Below are 19,193 nucleotides of genomic sequence, written 5' to 3'. Positions count from 1 at the left end.
CCTGGAATGCTGAAGTTGCCAGTTCAAAACCCTGGGCATGCCTGGTCAAGGCACATAAGGGAGTTGATGCTTCCTGCTCCTCCCCCCCCCCTCATTCTCTCTCCTCTCTAAAAATTAATAAAAGTAAAAAAAAAAAAAAGTTCTCCGCTCCTTATCTCTTTATAAAAGCAACTAAGGTGGGACCTCTATTGGCAATGACTCATCCACTGTTGATTTTGTTGATGTTTAATAAAATGTACGTACAATATGTAAGGTGACTTTGAGTTTGACATCTTCTAGAATGCACTCTGACCTTCTCCTGGTTTGTCCCAATTAGTGACATTTTAGTCTCCTAATACTTTACTTGTGTTAAAATATTTATATTTCAGGCTCTTAGAGGAGACATGTATGATTCATGGGATTAATGGCAAAGGAACTTGCCTACATTATCAAATTAGCCATTGGATCTCACTAGCCTTCATAATGCTAAAATGGTGGAGATTTACACATAAATATTGAAGTCCTATTCTGAGCTTAATAAAACATGCCTATCTTCGCAAATACCCACGAACAGAAATGGACACTAGGACTTTCACTGATGCAGGTGCCCAAGAGGCACTGACTGAGGTCCCACTGGATAGCTATCCTTCCCTCTACTGCCCTTGATCAGCCTTTACAGGACACCAAAGACTGTGATTTGCAAGCTCTTGGTTGAGTGGATACTGATACTGTCTCTGGTCTCACAAATTTAATGAAAGAGACTTGTCCCAGAGTCTGCTTCTCTATGAGAAAAGGCAGGGATGATGTTTGTCTTACTGGGCACATACATGTCTCCTCTTAAGGTGATGTCCATGCAGGAGTCCTTAAGAACTAAATCATCACTTGGTCCCCAAGTGTCTGCACCTTAAAAAAACACACCATGGCCCTGGCCGGTTGGCTCAGTGGTAGAGCGTTGGCCTGGCGTGTGGAAGTCCTGGGTTCGATTCCCGGCCAGGGCACACAGGAGAGGCGCCCATCTGCTTCTCCACCCCCACCCCCTCCTTCCTCTCTGTCTCTCTCTTCCCCTCCCGCAGCCAAGGCTCCATTGGAGCAAAGATGGCCTGGTCGCTGGGGATGGCTCCATGGCCTCTGCCCCAGGCGCTAGAGTGGCTCTGGTCGCAGCAGAGCGACGCCCCCTGGTGGGCGTGCTGGGTAGATCCCAGTCGGGCGCATGCGGGAGTCTGTCTGACTGCCTCTCTGTTTCCAGCTTCAGAAAAATGCAAAAAAAAAAAAACCCCACACACAAAAAAAACACACCATGAAACTATGTTGAGAGCATTGGGGCCAAGCAGACACTTTCCATGATACCCACCCTTCGGGCTCAATCGTGCTTACCTGCTTTGCTGCCTGGTGCCTAATGCTCAGTGCCTGCTCCTCATTGCCAAGCCTCTACCCAGTGGATCCCAATCTTCAGCCCAAGATGTTTTTTGGAATTTTTGCAGCCAACTGAGAAAAATCAGTTGATATATGACATTAAAAATCAGTGATATTATAATTTTTTTCAGCAAGCCTACTAGAAAGGACTCTTAAATTCTGAAACTGAGTTTTCGTTTCTTGGTGATAGTATGTTTCCTCTTATATGAAATGATGATAACAGATAGTAGGTTTTTTGTTTGTTTTTTCATGTCTCACTTGGCATCATGAAATAGTGGCAGTCCCATGTCATGACCTGTTTTGTGTTTTTTTTTTTGTCTTTGTTTTTGTCTTGATTACTGAATTCCACAAGTCTGATGACCACTATCAGACAAGACTAGTTCAATCCCCACCACACTATTGAGGTGGTCCCTAGTTATTCAGGGTTCAGTTGACCTTTCTTTTAAAAATATCCATTTGAATATTTTCCCCCCTAAAGTCATAGTACAGAGTCACAACAATTGGTAAATTTAAAAACTTGCAAAGAATGGAAAACTGCTACAGTCCTACTTCTCAGAGAAAATAAGTTTAGTCTGAGAGGTGGCCTTCTCTTCCACTTTTTTTAGTTTATCATTTAAGTTTTAAACAAAAATGAAGTTATTTCATATAGGCTGCTTGGTTAAATGGAACCCTGTCTATTATTTGACGAATACTCTTCTATGCTCGGCTGTCTGAGACCTGCCACATACTGCCTTCTGTGGTTGCTGATCTTTCCTGAGTCTGGGCCCATCTATAGCGAAACGCTCAGGGCCAGGACCGTTCCATAAGCATCAGGCAGCCTCGTCCACCAGCCTAGCTCAACCTCTCACCCCTCGTAATGTTCAGCCAGTACTAGATGAATCAACCAGCCTTTAATCTCTTCTCTTCCTTGCTTTTTACAGCTGTGGGCACCAGGATTCAGCTATGTGAGAGTCCTACAACAGCAAGAGAAGTCTTATTATATTGTTCTGAAGGTCTTTACAAGTGTAAGGCATGTCTAAAGTGGCTATAAATAATTTATATTGTCCATAACTCAAGCTGATCAAAATAGACCTCATCACGGTGATGCGGCAAAATCTGGTACAAGCTGCTTTTCTGCTGTCTCCAAACCAATTACACATTCAGAGCAGATGAAAATCTGACTGGATTCCCTCCTGAATCAGATTAAGGCCCCCTCTGCAATCACATTGATCACAATCTGTGCATGATTAGACATCAGATAATCCCGCTGGACAAGAACTGACAACCCAGATTCTATTATCTTATTTATTATCTATTTTTGGAATCTGCTGGTAGCTCTAGCCTCCAGAAGATGTTTTCTAATGAAAGAGGATCCTTTGTAGGTTCTTTTGAAAAATTGTTGCTTGATGGGCTTTGACTGAAGCCAAGCATTTGCAGTCATTTGTAATTCCAATTTATTTCAAGGTGACAAATAGACAAAATAGGACACAAGTCTGTTGGTCCTTGTTATGAAGAAAAAACACATATTTAGCTTCTTATGAATATATGTTGAAAGGAATAAAAACCATCCTTCTAAACTTTTAAAAGATTATGACAATAACTTTATGAAGAGGCACCTTCATGTTTGATATATGATAAAGCATTTTCCATTTGTTTTAGTATGAGAAAGGCAAGCATCTAAGATTAATAAAGGGGAGGTAACTGGCCCCAAAGTCTGCAAAATCTAAACCCATAACACATCTACACATCTGTGCAGATAGAGGAGCTGCCAGACCACTCAGAACCACTCCCAGGCCAGGCAAACCGCCGGAGTTCCGCCTTCTGGAAAGATAAGAAAAATGAAAAGTTTCCCAGAAGCCACCAGGCAAAGCTCCTTCCCATGGCTCCGCCCCTCCCAAGATCCAGGCCTGGTGGGCTATCCTGGCAGCTCCTTCCAGTTTAGGATTTGAAAAGAAACAAAGGCTCCCATATGTTAAAACGGGGGAGGGAGAAGTTCATTTTGTCACCCTTGTATAATGACCCAATTGATCCCCCAAGAACAAGAGTGCTGTAGATGGTGGGTTTCTTAATATGGAATGACTTTGACACATGTGCACTATAAACAAAGTGACAAACAAATGAGAGAGCAAAGCCATTCCCATCTGTAGAGACTCAAGTAGCATAATTTCATAACTAGTCTCAAGGACTAGTGGGTATAAGTCTCAGTCCCATCTCTTAGTAGTTGTATTAACTCATCAAGGTACTTGGTTTATTTATTTCTGGGATGATCAGGGGCAAGGCCAACTTCATGGGCCTGCAGCCTGTGCTTTAAATGAGACTGTCTGTGATGGCTTAGCCCAGGGCCCAGCCTGCAGCAAGTGCTTAGTGCATGCTGGGGCCCAGAAAGGAGGGAGAGGGGCCCAGGAGTGCACTGAGTATCTGTTTGCTGAAAGGGGTTTGGGTGGGAGACAGCTAAGAGCACCTTGGATGACAGGGGCTTAGATATCAGGAGGCCTAGAGGCTGACTCTGACTTACCAAGTTTCTTTCTCTTCCCAGGCCCCAGCTGCTTTCTCTGAAACATGGTGCCACCCCCCCCCCCCCATCCAGCTTTCAGAAGCCTGTGGCAGGTGACAATGTGAATGCCCAGGCCATTTATGGCCTTTTCAATACAATACCTCCAACTGCCTTTGGAGAAGAGTGGAGGCCTATGGGTGCAAGATGGGAGGAGGATGGAGGCAAGGGCCAGAAGAGAGGCCTGGTCCTTCCAACCCCAAAGACTCCAGCAGGAAGAGCCCTGGTCTGGGCCCAGGGACCTGCTTCCAACTCCATCTCTGTTACTTACATGCTAGGGAACAGGTCACTGGACCTCCATTTCTTTTCTGATACTTGTGGTGAGGACTGATACAACAGGTTCCTTGGTGCGGGGTGCGTGTTGTGCCTGTGGCATCCCCTCTGAGTGTTCCAGAGGCAAGATGGTGGAGGCAGAGTGTGTTTCAAATCCTGTCTCCACCAGCTATGTAACCTATGACTGACTATTTAAGCTTGCCAAGCCTCAGTTTCCTCATCTGAGAAATAGGATAATTTTAACAGTTGTTGAGCATAAGGACAGCCATGTTGGTGGTGCCGTTAGAGTCCAGCACCATGAAGGTGGTGCCATCAGAGTCCAGCACGTCAAACATTATGATGAGGATGCTGAGGAACCAGGTTAGGCCTAGTGTTTCTCTCCACATATGAAAAATAGGACACAAAGCATCCCCCATGTAGGTGGTCTCCCAGGTGGGTAAGAACAGGAAGATGCACTTGTGTGTGTATGTGTATGTGTGCATGTGTGGATCTGTAGGAGCTGCTTGGGGCCTGGCACACGCAGGCACCACACAGAAAAGGCAAGGCACAATACGTGCACACATGCGCACACACACACAGGCTCCCAACATGAAGATACAGTCATAATGATAGTTATCTCAGTTAACACAGATTGCACACTTACTGTGTGCCAGGTACTATGCTTAGCCTTGTGCAGAGAATAGTTTAATAAAAAAATTTTTGAGACAGAAAGAGGGACAGATAGGAAGGGAGAGAGATGAGAAACATCAATTATTTTTTTTAATTTTTTTAAAAATTTTTATTTATTCATTTTAGAGAGGAGAGGGAGAGACAGAGAGAGAGAGAGAGAGAGAGACAGAGAGGAGAGAGACAGAGAGAGAGAAGGGAGCAGGAGCTGGAAGCATCAATTCCCATATGTGCCTTGACCAGGCAAGCCCAGGGTTTCGAAACGGCGACCTCAGCATTTCCAGGTCGACGCTTTATCCACTGCGCCACCACAGGTCAGGCTGAGAAGCATCAATTCTTCATTGCCGCACTTTAGTTGTTCATTGCTTTCTCATATGTGCCTTGACTGGGGGGGGGGGGCAACAGCAGAGTGACCCCTTGCTCAAGCCAGCGACCTTGGGCTCAAGCTGATGAACCTTGCTCAAACCAGATGAGCTTGCGCTCAAGCCAGAGACCTCGGGTTTCAAACCTGGGTCCTCTGCGTCCCAGTCCGAGGCTCTATCCACTGCGCCATCGCCTGATCAGGCTAGTTTAATTCTCACAATAATAGAGGTAGCTATTATTTTAAGCCCCCATTTTACAGATGAGGACCCTAAGGAACAGAGAAGTAAATTAAGATGCCTGAGGTCACAGTGGCCTGGCGCAGACACCCACACAGATGCCCAGCGCTTGCTCAACATATTGGGGGGGGGGGGGGTTTGTTTTAGCTTTTTACATAACACATCCATTCAAACGCAGCATTCTCTTTACCCTGAGCCCGCTCCAACATATTCAAGATGACCGCTAGTGGCTAAAGACGCAATAAATGGCCTGTTGGCGCAGAGTTGGGACGCTGTGCGTAAGAACCGGACGCGCGAGACTAGACGTTCCAAAGGCAGTGTCGGTGTGAAGCGCCGGGCACAGTGCTGGGCAAAGAGCGGTCATCGACTGCGCCGCGGGTCATCACAGAACAGAGATTTTGTGCGCACTGAAGCCAGCTCTCCGCAGGGCCTCTCCCTGCGCGCTTGTTTGCTGCCAATGCACGCACCCGAGAGCTTGAGGCCAACTAGCCTTAGGTGTTTACAGAAGGGCCGAGGGGCCTGCGGAGTCCTGGGCTGGGTCAGGGATCCGGTGGAGACGGTTCATCTCCAGGCGCTCACCGTGCTCCCTGCATTTATAATCCATGGGCTAGACTCCAAACTCTTTAAAAAAAAAAAAAACCCACAGAGATTTCTTTGAAAGAAAGAAATGCCTGAACTGTGCAACAAAGTCGCTGATTTTCTAAGGACGGACAATCCGTGGCACAGTCAGTAAATTACCCCACGCACCACAATTGTTTCTTGATTATCTGCTTTGAAGTTGGTTTGTGAAATGAAAACAGAAGAGTTTTAAAAATCGTTAATTCTACCCCAGCATTGCTTCTAGAAGAAGCTGTGCTATAGAGGGCGGGGGTAAGTATGGGAGGAATCAGTGTCAAAATACCACCACCCCCACTCCTACCCCAAATGCACGTCAAGGCTCGAATCAGGATCAAGGAGCGTCTCCCGATTCTGCGCGCCGGCGCTCCTTACTCAATGCTCTGACTTGGATAAATTTTCCCTGGGCGGGTGGGGAATTCTGAGAAGAGTTTACCCAAACCCAGTGCTCGCTTCCTAACCTCTTTCTCTCTTTCATTTGTACGGTCCCTAATCCCCCCCCCCCTTTCGTCTGTGCCCTGAGAACAAAGGGGCACAAAAGGAAAAAGGTAACTGGCTGGATGGTGATGGTCTGTCTAAACAGACCACCCTTTCCCCAGCTCCGGTCCCAAAAGAGTGGATTTTAAATTTTTTTATCTATTAAAGAGGCCCCCTCCACTATCCAGGTATTCCTCTTCGCGCTCGGGCGCGCCTGACAGGCTGCCCCGAAAGTTCAGCAGGCAGCGCAGACCAGTGGAAGCCGCGAGGCAGATGCGCGGTGACTCGGAATCCAGCCGGGACACCCAGCCACAGCCCCGGAGGCTACCCGCAGATTTCGGGGAGGGGGCTGCGCTCCATTGTTCACTCGGGCCAATCAGGGTCGCCCCTTTCCTTGCAGCCAATCCCGCGTCACTCCCACCCAGCACGCCCGCCCACCCGCCGCGGGTACCCATCACCTCCCCCGCACCCCGGTACAGTACTAGGGAGGCCGGTGACGCCGCAGGTCCCGCCCCTGCCCGGCCTGGCGACTGCGTGCTGACGTCATGCTGCGTGCGGGCCGGTGCGGTCGGTCCTGCAAGTCCACGGGGCCTGAGTTAGTTAGCAAAGAGGCGGCGGGGCGCACGACCCTTGTCCTCCGCCCGGCGCACATTTGGCGCACGCCTCTGTCTGCATGGTGGATATTATTTTTCATTATCCTTTCCTGGGTGCTATGGGGGATTCTTCCAAGAGTAAGTCTTCTCTGGGCGTGGATGTGGGTGTGTTTGTGCTTAATGCGCGATATTTCTGCGGCAGGAGAATGTTGACCGGATTCTACAAGTGTCTTCTATTTGACAGGACACTAGGCGACAAAAAGCGAAACGAATGCCTTTTTCCTGCAGGATGACTTATCCGTTGGAATCCTGCTGTTTTAATTCATAATTAAATCCTCTTTCTCAAGCCTGTGAGGCTGGCCTCAGGCTGTGAAATCTGCTTCTGTTTTTGCGCTAAGGCAATTAGGTGTGATTTAGGGGTGTGGGGCTCAGATTTGCTCGCTGGTCTTTTGGTTCTTTCAAATAAGGACTACTCCAACTTGGTGCATTTAAACCAAGAAATGTCAGCGAGGATGTGAGGAGCCTGCGCTGAAGCCGATGTGCGGTTGGGGCTGGCGGGCACCGCCGTGGGAGGGAGGCCGGCGTCCCACTCAGTGTGGACGCAGTGGGTCCACAGAGCCTGTTTACTTTCTTCTCACCTTCGACATTAGCTTTTAGCTACAACACAACTCGATAAACACAACTGTGTCGAAATGAATGTTATTAAATTATTTTCGGGAGGAAGGAGAGAAAACGTCTTTAAAAATTCAGTTTTTGTTTTTTCGTTTTCAGTTGTCTGGATCTTTTTAGAAAGTCCGCTTCCTTTTCCTTGTGGGCACCAATTCTTGCCCGACAGCGAGCGGGCTGGGAGGGCCTGGGCGGCCGACGCGATCCGTAGCCGGGCCTGACTTGCGCCCTTCCCCGCAGAGAAGCCAGGCACGGCTACGTGCGTGGGCTGCGGGAGCCAGATCCACGACCAGTTCATCCTGCGGGTGTCCCCGGACCTCGAGTGGCACGCCGCTTGCCTCAAGTGTGCCGAGTGCAGCCAGTACCTGGACGAGACGTGCACGTGCTTCGTGAGAGACGGGAAAACCTATTGCAAGCGGGACTACGTCAGGTGAGGCTGCGGGGACCCCGGGAGGCCGGGGACGGCCCTTGGAGGTGGCTGTCCCCAACCGAGCGAGCGAGCACTGCTCTCGCCCCGTGCTAACCGCCCACCCCGCGCCCGCAGGCTGTTCGGCATCAAGTGCGCCAAGTGCCAGGTGGGCTTCAGCAGCAGCGACCTGGTGATGCGGGCGCGGGACAGCGTGTACCACATCGAGTGCTTCCGCTGCTCCGTGTGCAGCCGCCAGCTGCTGCCGGGCGACGAGTTCTCACTGCGGGAGCACGAGCTGCTCTGCCGCGCCGACCACGGCCTCCTGCTCGAGCGCACGGGGGCCGGCAGCCCGCGGAGCCCCGGCCCTCTCCCCGCACGTGGCCTGCATCTGCCAGGTGAGCAGCGCATCCATCTGTGCAAGGATGGTGTGCAGGGCTGCTGGCGCTGGAACGGAAAGTTGTCCCTGTGTGTTTCTGTGTGGCTGCAAAATTGCGTGCTAGGAACATGGCTGGGTGTTTGTGCGGAGAAAACCGTCTGTGGGTTTCCGTGAGCGGGGAGGAATGTGTGAGTATGTGCATGCAGGGGGGAGGGGAGATTGTGGAGAATTGTGTCCTCTCTGATCAGGACACGTGGGACACGGTGCTAAAGCAGGAGCTGTAATGACAACAGGAACTCTGCAGTAATGACGGCCTAGGGGTGTAAGGATGATCATGGGCCTGGGCTCAGCCGGCCAGGCGGCTCTGAAGACCAACCACCCAAGGAAGAGCGAGTGTCTGTGTTTGTGTTTTGAGGCCCAGTTTGATAAACAACTTAGCCAAGTGCTTAGTGAGGGGAGTACAGTGGACTCAGGGATCCCGGAAAACACCCCCGCAGGGCATGCTGTGGGCCCGGATGGGGCTGAGTGGGCAGTTAGACCGGCGGCCTCAGAACGAAAGCACCACTCCCTGGTCTGGGCTGCGTCTGCGGGTGCTGCGTGGTCTGGCAGTTCTCTTCCCCTATCGGGCCCTTCGTTTCCTCCCCTATAGAACGAGGAAATCGGGCTGGATGGGCTGTTTTTGTAAATATTTATCCAGAAATCCCTGGTGGGGAGTATACATTGAATCAGTGCGTCAGAAACTCGTGGGTGTGCAGACCCAGTGCCGACGGAGTGTGAAACAGGATGAAGCTGGTGCCGGTGTACCGCGGGCTCGGATCTCTCCACCCCTCCTCTTTTTGTCTCGGGCCGCGGGAATCGGGGCCTATTGACCCGGGTGGAAAGAACCCAAGGCAGGGCGAGGGTGATGCTGGCATCAGCTGGCCCGGGCACCCTGGAGCCTTGAGAAAGGAGCCGAGCCTAGGCCGGGTGTCGACTGCCTAGTCGAGTGGCCCCTAACGAAGGGCAGGCCTCTCGAGGGCCCCAGGATGCGGGAGACAAGCTCCCCAAATCGAGCAGCGCAGCGCTGGGGGTCTACGAGGCCCCCCTTCCTTCCCCCTCCAGAGCTCTGGGCGCCTCCATCCTCTTTCTCCGAAACCCAAGCTTCTTCCGGAGGGCGATCCCCGTCCCCCGTCCCCAGTCGCGCGCACCTGGGGGTCCAGTAAATGCAGGACGTTCAGCCGGGGGCGGCCACTCCCGCGATCCGGGTAGGTCGCTGCACACGGCGGGGCCGGGACTCGGGAAGGGACAACAAAGCGCACTACCCTCCCAGTGGGGCAAACAGACGGAGAGGGGAGGCGAAAGCTACAATGAAATCAACGAATAAAAGAGAAACAAAGTCAGGCGGAGGGTTCGGCGAGGCAGGAATCGGGCAGGAGCGGGGCGGGCGTGTGCGGGGCAGACCCAGCCTCTCACTCACCGCGCGCCGGGTCCACGCAGAGCCCGGGTCCGGCAGGCAGTCCGCGCTGCGTCCGCACGTGCACAAGCAGGCGGAGAAGACGACCCGCGTGCGGACCGTGCTCAACGAGAAGCAACTGCACACCCTGCGGACCTGCTACGCCGCCAACCCACGGCCCGACGCACTCATGAAGGAGCAGCTGGTTGAGATGACCGGCCTGAGCCCGCGGGTCATCCGCGTCTGGTTCCAGAACAAGCGTTGCAAGGACAAGAAGAAATCCATTCTCATGAAGCAGCTGCAGCAGCAGCAACATAACGACAAGACGGTGAGGGACCGTAGCCAGAGCAGCGGGTGGGGCTCGGGTTCGCACCCCGCATCTGTGTACCCTTTTCTGGGTGGGTTCTGGGGAAAAGGGGGTAACGGGACTCTCCAGATGGCCTGTGCTTGTGCCTTCACAGCAAGGCTTTCCGTGGGGTTCAGGGTTCCGTAATTATTGTATCTGAGCTCGGGTCTCCTTGCCCCAGCGGCCCTAATGAGCTGGGGATGCTGGAGCCCAAGTCCGGCCAGTCGTGTTCCGCGTACCTGGCGAGGACTGGGACGCAGGCCTCGCTCTCCGGGACGCAGTGCTCTGTGGCTCCCAGCTCTGAAGCCGGCCGGTGATGGCAGATTTGCTGGGGAAGGAGGGCTCACACGGGTGCGGTCGAGCGCACGCCACCCCACAAAGCATGTCAGACCGTAAATCATGCACCAGTGCCCCCAGCCCCAGTCTCAGAGGCAGCGGGAAACTAAAGGCCTAACTCGAGCGCGCCCCTACTTCTGCTTGTCCCGAAGAGCCTCCAGGGACTGACTGGGACGCCCCTGGTGGCGGGCAGCCCCATCCGCCACGAGAGCACCGTGCAAGGCAGCGCGGTCGAGGTGCAGACGTACCAGCCACCGTGGAAAACGCTCAGCGAGTTCGCGCTGCAGAGTGACTTGGACCAACCTGCCTTCCAGCAGCTGGTGAGGCCCTAGCCTGCCCGCGCGACCTCAGGACTCCGGCTGGGATTTAACGATTTAGCCAGGGGAGGGAGGCTTCCCGTGGGTGACCGGCTGAGACAGCGGCAGGCAATCAGGTGGTCGGTGGGGGGTGGGCTGCAACCACACCCTAGCCCATAATTCGCTCTAAGCCAGGTCTCCCTGGATTAACGCGCTGGCAGGAGAAATCGAGGGATTAACCAGCCCGCGCCCCCGCGCTAATCCCCTGCGTGGGCTTGGGGACCTAGCCGACGTCTCCGAAAGGCTTGTTCCCAGCTAGCCGCGCGTCCCCAGGGGGCATCCGACTCGGAGCCCTCGCCCGGGCGCGTCTTCACCGCTCTTACCTGGTGCCTCCAGGTCTCCTTCTCTGAGTCTGGTTCCCTGGGCAACTCTTCCGGCAGCGACGTGACCTCCCTGTCCTCGCAGCTTCCCGACACGCCCAACAGCATGGTGCCGAGCCCGGTGGAGACGTGAGGGGACCCCCAGCCCGTGGACCGCGCATGCTCCCTGCATGAGACTCGCCCGTGCTCAGGCCTTGCCTGCTGTGAAAGCTCTCGCCTTTGTAATTGTTATTATTGTTATTTAAAGAGAGAGGAGAGAGAGAAGCGTCAGGACGGCCACGAGCGCCAGAACGCACCTGCTTTCACCTGGCTGGAGAGCCCTGCTCCGAGGACTTGTATTTTCTCAAAACCAAAATTTGGGATTTACTAGCATTAGCCCTGCCCTCTCCTCTCCCTGAGTCCGCGCCATCGCGGCTCTGCGACTCCAGCGGGGAGAGGACGGGACAACCGAGAGGAACAGACCTCAATCCCCCAAAGCGCATGATTGCCGGAAAAAGTAGAAATGAGACTTACCTTGAAAATGTTTAAATTATCAGTCGACGGAGGACAGAGCGTGTGAGCCTTTGCCGAACAGAACGTAAGTTATTGTTATTTATTGTAAGGACAGCGAATTCATAGTGGGACGAATATTTTCATCTTAATAAAAAAAATAATAGTAGTCGGATGCGATACTATTCCTGTGTTCTGCCGGCGCCGCGTGGGGTCAGGGCCTTGCGCAGTCCTCACGCCCGTGCTTCGTGTGCCACCGCCCCGCGTGTCCACGCGAGGCCGGGCCGGCGGGGATTGGGCGCCGCGCGGGGGGCGGGCCCGGAGGGGATTGGACGCCGCGCGTAGCCGGGCCCCGCGGAGATTGGACGCCGGGCGGGGCGCAAGGCCGCGCTCGAGTGCTCCGCGCGGTCCCCGGAGGCGAGAGCTCGAGGCTGACCCGGACGCGGCGCGCCCCCTGCTGCGGCGGGTCCCTTTCCCAGGCGCTGATCGCCCGGGCGCGCGCGACGGGCGGGGCGACCCCGTTTGGGCGGGAAGCTTCGACTCTCGGGTGGCCTCCGTGGGGCGGACTCGGGCCTGAGGTCATGCTCACGAGGGCCACAGGAGTTCCCGTAGCCCCTCGTTGGCTGGTGCCACGGGCCCTCCCGTCGCTGGTTTGGGGCCCCTCGGGCTGGGCGCGCGGGGCGTCCTGGGCGCTGCCCGGGGGTCTCGCCGGCTATTAATTCCCGTCTAGACGGAGGACAGGCGCGCGGCGGCCCCTTATCTGCGCCGGCATCACCTGCAAGCGATACAGCACGGGAGCCACAGGGCCCCGCCGCGAGTCCACCAGAACCAGTCTGGCGTGTCCTTGGTTTATTTTCTTTCCAGACCCGAATGCAGGGGCGGGGATGGCCCAGGTCACTCGGTGTGACATTTCAAACCCTGCCACTTGTTTTCTTGAAAACTGGCTTTAGAGGTCGCAGGAAATAACCGAGAGATACCGAATCTCCAGCAGCCCCGGGCAAGCACACAAAACGCAGGCTCAGGTTTTACCCTTCAAATATTTAACCCTTTGGCAACCTCACTGGTGGACACGGGGCTGCCAGCCAACCCACTACTCTTGAAGAACCTCTGGCATTGGGTTTCCGTTTCCTCAAGTTAAATAACCCACAAGTATATCCTTCTTTCCCCAGGATTTGTTTTGAAAGACGGTAATGCCCTGAGTAGGCGATAGTTGCTTTCTTAGATCAGGTAGAGTCTGCTGACTAAAAATGTGTCTGAGGGACCATATGTAGTCGCGGGAGAGAGGAGTAGGTGTCTTCTATTAAAAGTCATGGGCTAGAGGCCACTGTAGGTTTTCCAGTAGAGCTGGTAGAAGGATTCCATCACCCCTGCTGTCCCCATTAGAGAAGGAAGGCTGGAAACTGGCTGGTAATTGTTGAAAGAAAATGGGAGTTGTGGAAATGAAACCACATTTCCATTTTTCTTCCTGAATGTCAAGGTGATGCTAGCACAAAAATTAAAGAATACCCCCCTTCTTGGGATTTAGGAAACGGTGCTGCAAATTTACAGATTAAGGGAGAGATATGTAGGGTTAATGAGGACCAGCTTTACCTCTGAAGGACCCAGAAACGGTTTTAATAATCAAGGCTAGATTCTTTGAGGTTTTGTTCTCTTAGACCATTCCCTCCCAAACAGAAATATAGATAGATATTTCCTTTTATCTTGGGGCAGACCATTGAATAGGTGGCTAAACTTCCAACTACTCTTACTTTCAAAAACTTTTGATTTATCCAAAATATTGAATTTTGTCATTTTTAAAAAAGGAAATAGGTTCTTGAGTACAGAATTTCATTAATGGTTGTTAATTAGTTCCTAATTTTTGCTTTTGACAGACTACAGTATCTTAATGCTGAGAAGAAATATCTAGTTGCAATCATCTCTTCATCATCCTTAGATCAAAAATATAATTCCTCTTTTTGATATTTATATGACCGCGTCTGTTTTTGAATGTTGGGAAATGATGTAAGTGGTTACTATATATTAGGCTGCCTGTATCTCTCTGTATTACTGTATTAAACAGCAGCTCTTCTGCAGTTTGTTGCTACATAGGCATGGGGGCACATCCTTCCCACGTGGGTTCCAGGGAAAGAGTTTAACTTTGAAGCTTTATTACAGTTGTCCCTGCTGAGGTGTCAGATCTATGGTTGGTTAGTTACATTAATAAGTATCAGTTTTAACGGTTCCCAGGTCATCTTTTAAACATCTTTGGTAATACAATAGGGATTTTCTTGTAAATTAAATTACCTGTAACAATTACAAGTGTGGTATTTTATGTTTACTGAACTTTTAAAGCGAGACACCCAATTGTGTAGTAAAACATCCGTTCAGTGAAAGAGACCATAGGTGAAAATGGAAGTTAGTATTTAACTAGATTCACTTTAGAATAAGACATTCTGGTGGTATATATCTAATAATTTGGATAGCACTGTGTAATTGAGGCAGGAAAAGGGTTCTCAGAGATGGAAAAGTTTATGCCTATAATACCACGAAATTTAATACATATCAAAAAGCTGCATACTTATGGGGAAATTCAAAATACTTCTGAGAAATGCCAGCATTCCCAACAAACTTTAACTTTTAATAGATTGTGGGACAGAAATCAGCTTCTCAGCTTTGAATACATAATAGCTTTAAATTCAATTTTGTCAGAGCTGCAAATACTGGGTTAAAGTGAGACGCTGTCTAAAATCGTTCTCAAGAAAACCTGAGATACTGCTACTGCTGCTTTGGGGGAGGGGCATGAGTCGCCACACATTTAGTTGGGTTTCCCATACTAGAAAGACTTCGCAAAGACAGCGAGAGAATTAGCAGCGTGCTGGAGAGAGGAAACAATGAATGAATAATAAACTATTTGTAGAGAAGTTGAAATGGAGTTGTGATAAAAGCAGGAAATTCAGAGTTTATTAAGCTGATGTAGGGAAGATTAGAGGCTTTTAAATACGTGTCTGATTGATGTAAAGGTAAACTTTCTTCAAGATACCGAGATTCTATGCAATAATGAGGATTGCAGTTACAGACTAGCACCCTGTTGATAGAGGCTGTGCATGAGATGCTGATAAATGGAGTTGGACTGGTAATGGGAGAGAAAAGAGCACAAGGACATACTCCATTGGGACCCTGATGTGAATATGGGTGAAGAGTGGCCCAATTTTAAAAGCAAGTTTGGGGCCCCGCAGCAATGGTGACAGAAAGACGGGAGTGCCAGGGTGAGTCCAGCCTTCGGATGAGGGCACCTGCTGGTCAAGCAGGTCAGCCGCTGGCTGTCGTCGAGAGAGCAGTGTGGGAATGAGCGGAGCACCGAGTGTGTGCACCTTGGGAAGCAGGCTGTTTAGGGGGCGGTTCGGTACCGAAGGTAGGAGACTCCCCACCCCGTGTTGAGGAGCGGGAGCAGGCAGAGGAAAGTGGAAGAACGAGGTGGTGCGAAGTAATCTCTTTCCAGATTACCGAGACCCAAAGGTGTAGAGCTGGCCGGGAGCTCCCGAAGAAAAGACCCGCGGTTCTGCGGTGGCTCTGGGAGGGAAGGGCGGCGGGCAGGTGACAAACGGGTCGGGTCACAGTGCCCCTGGGAGGGAGAAGCACCCCAGCGTCAGCGGCCTCATTCTCTGGGGCGGGTTCTGACTCCTATTCCGCCTGGGCGCCTGGGGCAGAGAAACCATCAGACCAACATTTACTTGGAAATGTGAACAGTTTCTGTGAGGATAATCACAGCTGCCTTTATTATGGCTTTTGGACAATTTTTCGACTAGATGAGAAGCATATTTTAACGGGAAGCGTCTTGCAGCAAACCCTATAAATATCTGACTCTTCCTTTCCGTACCCGGGGGTCCGGTCTGGGTGCAGTGTGGACGCGCACATGGGAATGAGGTCGCCTTTGGTCTTGGATTTTGAAGTTAGACCTTCACTTTCTCTCGAGTTGAAAAACAGTAAAAACCACCCACGCGGCAGCTTGGGGACTAGTGTCCGAATGTCAGGAGGTGTTTCCCGTGAAAAGTTAAATTAAAGAAACTTCTCTTTTCCAGTCCCCCACCCCATCTTGAATCTGATACATATTAGCAACAATTTTTTTCCAACCAGATCTTTGTTCTTGGTAATGTTTGATCCTTATCCGACAGAAGTGATTACCGATGTCACTCAGTGCTCGGCTTAGTGCTGGCCACCGAGCTCGGGTGCAGAAGCAGGGAGACCAGGACACGACAAGGTCAGCATCACTGTGTCAGAGCCGTGGTTTTGCTTGTGTTCCAGCGCTGCTTCATGTCACAATTCTTTCAGACTGTACTTCAGGGTGATTCACTATGGCTGATCTTTTTGGATCTGGACTTTATTCTGGAGAATAACTTCAATTTGCACTCCCTGGGAGGCTCTGCACTGTCTGCGAGGAAAACTATGGGCAGACCAATGATCAATGCTCTAAGTTAATTTAAAATGGCCCTGGAAATATATGTGTAATTAGAATGTAAAAGTGTTATAAACATCTTTACTCCAAACCTTAAGGGAGGGAAATTCAGAACTGGTTAACTACAATTAACTAACGTCTAATTAAGATACTTCTGGAGTTGGAGTTAGCGTTTTTCTTTCAAATTTGTATTGCCTTAACAAGAAAAGTCACCATTACAAACAGAATAAGTTATTTTATTACAAGAACATAACAGAGTTGCTAATTTTGTGTCTAATTTCACCCATATTACAAATGCAAAGTATATAAGATGGAAGTTACCCAACTGCAAAATATTGTGCGTAAAGGAAATAAACTCAACTTGCAGTTAGCAAGTAGAACATTAAAGTATCTATAGTCATTATAAATAGTTCAAAGTATATACCATATCTACAGTACAGGGAGAGAGTATAAACATGTGAAAATGAGTTTCTTGAGAAACAATTAGAACATATGAACAATTTAAATATTAATGAGGGTACTCAAATACAGAAGCAACCACAACATTTTTTATTTTTCTTTTTTTAAGAAAAACTGTTGAGCTTCTTCCCAGGCCTGCTGAGGAAATCTGTTAGCCAGCTCAAGATAGTCTTGGGATCCAAGGAATTTTCCTGAAAGGAAAATGGAAAAGAATTAAGTGTAAAAGAGGTAAACTCATTGAAGTTTAAGATATTAAACTTATTTTGATATCTGAGTACAAAATAGAGACATAAACTTCAGACAGACTATATTTTAATCACAATCTATTTTATGCTATATTAATGTCTAATATATTCAGACATTAACTCCTACATAAAACATTAGGAAAAAAATTTCTTTTGGATTCCAAGGTAGGAAAACAGGGTAAAATAGTTATGGTGAACAATATAAAATGACAGCCATCTATTCCATCCTTACATTAGCCTTGAAAGGGTAAATGTGTATGTAAACTTGACATATTTTCTAAAACAGTCTATTTATTTGAAAACATGATTTAGTTTAAATATAACTTTAAAAATGCTCAAATCTGGCATTCAGTCGCCTATCTAACAAAGCAGAGGAAACAAGTAGAAGCTTTATTGACTGCCACTGTGAGCAAAGCAAATAATCTCATACCTGGGCAGTCACTGAGCAGCAAGTATTTGAAAACCACAATTCTTCCTCAGCAATGACAGTGTGGTGCTATCAGGAGCTGCTTTGTGCTTAGAGGTTCACCTGGGCAATGACCTCAAAATGACTTGAAATATTTTATGGGGACTAAATCAAAAGTTCCCCTAAGCAAAAAGGGAACTGATTTTAAAGGTACAGACTAGCAGCTTAGTGAAATGTGTCATCTTTTTTTTTTTTTTTTTAAATCAAGTGAAGATATTATAAGCTGTCACCAAATATAGTGAGGACTCTTTCTGAGCAAAGCAGAGACCTATTCTCCATTTGCTGTTGTGTGGACTGAACTCATTGTAGCTGGGGAAAGTGTGGAAGTCAGAGAAGAAGGGTGAGAGACTCCCACTGGCGGCAGCCCACCAAGCAGACAAGGGAGGCAGCTCCTGGGACCTCGTGCCAGATACATAGCAAATGGTGACTCATCCTTACAGACAGGAGGAACAGGAAGAAAAAAGAATGTCTATACTTCTTACTGGCAAAGAAATTGTTGTACAGTTATAGATAAATGCATTAGACGATTTTTGTAGGCATTTTCATGTATTTAAAAAATTTTTAATTGTTTTGTAAGAAACAGTTACAAATTATGCTGATTTTTCTGAAGTAGCCTCCAACAGCTTTTTTCTTTCTTTCCCTTTAAGACTGACTGAGGCAGGGCAGAACTCAACTTGCACACTAATTCTGGCTTAGACAAATGGCACCAACTAGGATGTTGACTTGAATTTCTAAAAAAGGAGCACAGCTTTCTGTTTACTTCTCAGAGTACCTGAGTCAATAAAACATGACATATTTTCATGATATTGTTACAGGTTTAGTTATAGTCTTTTCTATGTACTTCAACACTTGCCCATTATAGATAATAGATTGTGTGTGTGTGTGTGTGTGTGTGTGAGAGAGAGAGAGAGAGAGAGAGAGAGAGTCCAAGGTGACTCCTCCACCCCCACTGCCACCTACCCCAAAGTAAGGACTACTTGCTGGGTGCCCAGGAGGGTCCTGCTGGGAGTGGGCTTCTGACTAGCCTCTTTAAAGATGATCAAACTAGTGGAAGAATTGGGGGACATATGGATTAGGTTCTCAACCAGAGAAATGCCACAGTTAAAGATCAACGTGTACTTCTTAATTACAGTCTAGGTAGCAAAATATTTTAAAAAGTAAAAATGCACTTTAAAATTCTACATCTCCAGCTCTGATCACAGGAAACACCTCAGCAGGAACACTACAGGAAAAAATCCTTGTAATGGATTTTTCTCCATGGTAAACAATTTTATGTTTATTTCAATAAAAAATTCAAATACTTGAATTTAGGGGGAATATGGACTACATTGATACTTTTATTCTGAACATGGATAGAGAACCAAACCTATGTGATTTCAGCATTTATGTGAGTTATTTAGGCCAATATTAATGATCTGAATGTGTCCTGTGCTACTAAATAAATTTAGCAGTTATTTATCATTTATTATATCTTGCATGAGGTGAGTGTAAAGTATACAAAGATGTTTTGTGTTTTTCTTTTCCTTCCATAAATTTCTTTGTATATTCTGATACACTCATTCTTGATGACAAAATCGATTTCTTGATGCACTGAAATATATATTTGGTATCCGAATCTCAAATCTTTTGGGCAATAAATTAATTTTCCTAGCAGTTCCAGAAGGTAGAAGAAGAAACATGTCCATTCAGCTAACAAACTCATGCTGTTTAATTTTA

The 19,193-nt window shown here is 49.0% G+C and overlaps 2 protein-coding genes across 7 annotated transcripts in view; one reads left to right on the top strand and one right to left on the bottom strand.

Moving 5' to 3' along the window:
- The first annotated feature begins 7,121 nt into the window (after positions 1-7,121).
- ISL2 (ISL LIM homeobox 2) lies at positions 7,122-12,068 on the top strand. 2 transcript variants are annotated; one of them, XM_066239187.1, is made up of 6 exons: positions 7,122-7,283; positions 8,052-8,241; positions 8,356-8,615; positions 10,073-10,356; positions 10,863-11,030; positions 11,472-12,068. In XM_066239187.1, exons 1-6 carry the CDS (start codon positions 7,226-7,228, stop codon positions 11,517-11,519), a joined length of 1,008 nt encoding a protein of 335 aa, XP_066095284.1. In that variant the 5' UTR covers positions 7,122-7,225; the 3' UTR covers positions 11,520-12,068. The 2 variants fall into 2 exon arrangements, with proteins under 2 accessions (XP_066095284.1, XP_066095283.1); XM_066239186.1 differs by having other exon boundaries at positions 11,403-12,068.
- Positions 12,069-16,835: 4,767 nt separating this feature from the next.
- SCAPER (S-phase cyclin A associated protein in the ER) overlaps positions 16,836-19,193 on the bottom strand; it is a 312,812-nt gene continuing 310,454 nt past the window's right edge. For all 5 annotated transcript variants that reach the window (XM_066239323.1, XM_066239324.1, XM_066239322.1 and 2 more), the window contains one exon: positions 16,836-16,957. In XM_066239323.1, coding sequence (XP_066095420.1) covers positions 16,857-16,957 — 101 coding nt within the window. In that variant the 3' untranslated portion in view covers positions 16,836-16,856. The remainder of the gene's footprint in view (positions 16,958-19,193) is intronic.

The sequence above is a fragment of the Saccopteryx bilineata genome, chromosome 7 (assembly GCF_036850765.1).
Source record: "Saccopteryx bilineata isolate mSacBil1 chromosome 7, mSacBil1_pri_phased_curated, whole genome shotgun sequence".
NCBI lineage: Eukaryota > Metazoa > Chordata > Mammalia > Chiroptera > Emballonuridae > Saccopteryx > Saccopteryx bilineata.
This window is presented reverse-complemented; position numbering and strand designations above follow the sequence as displayed.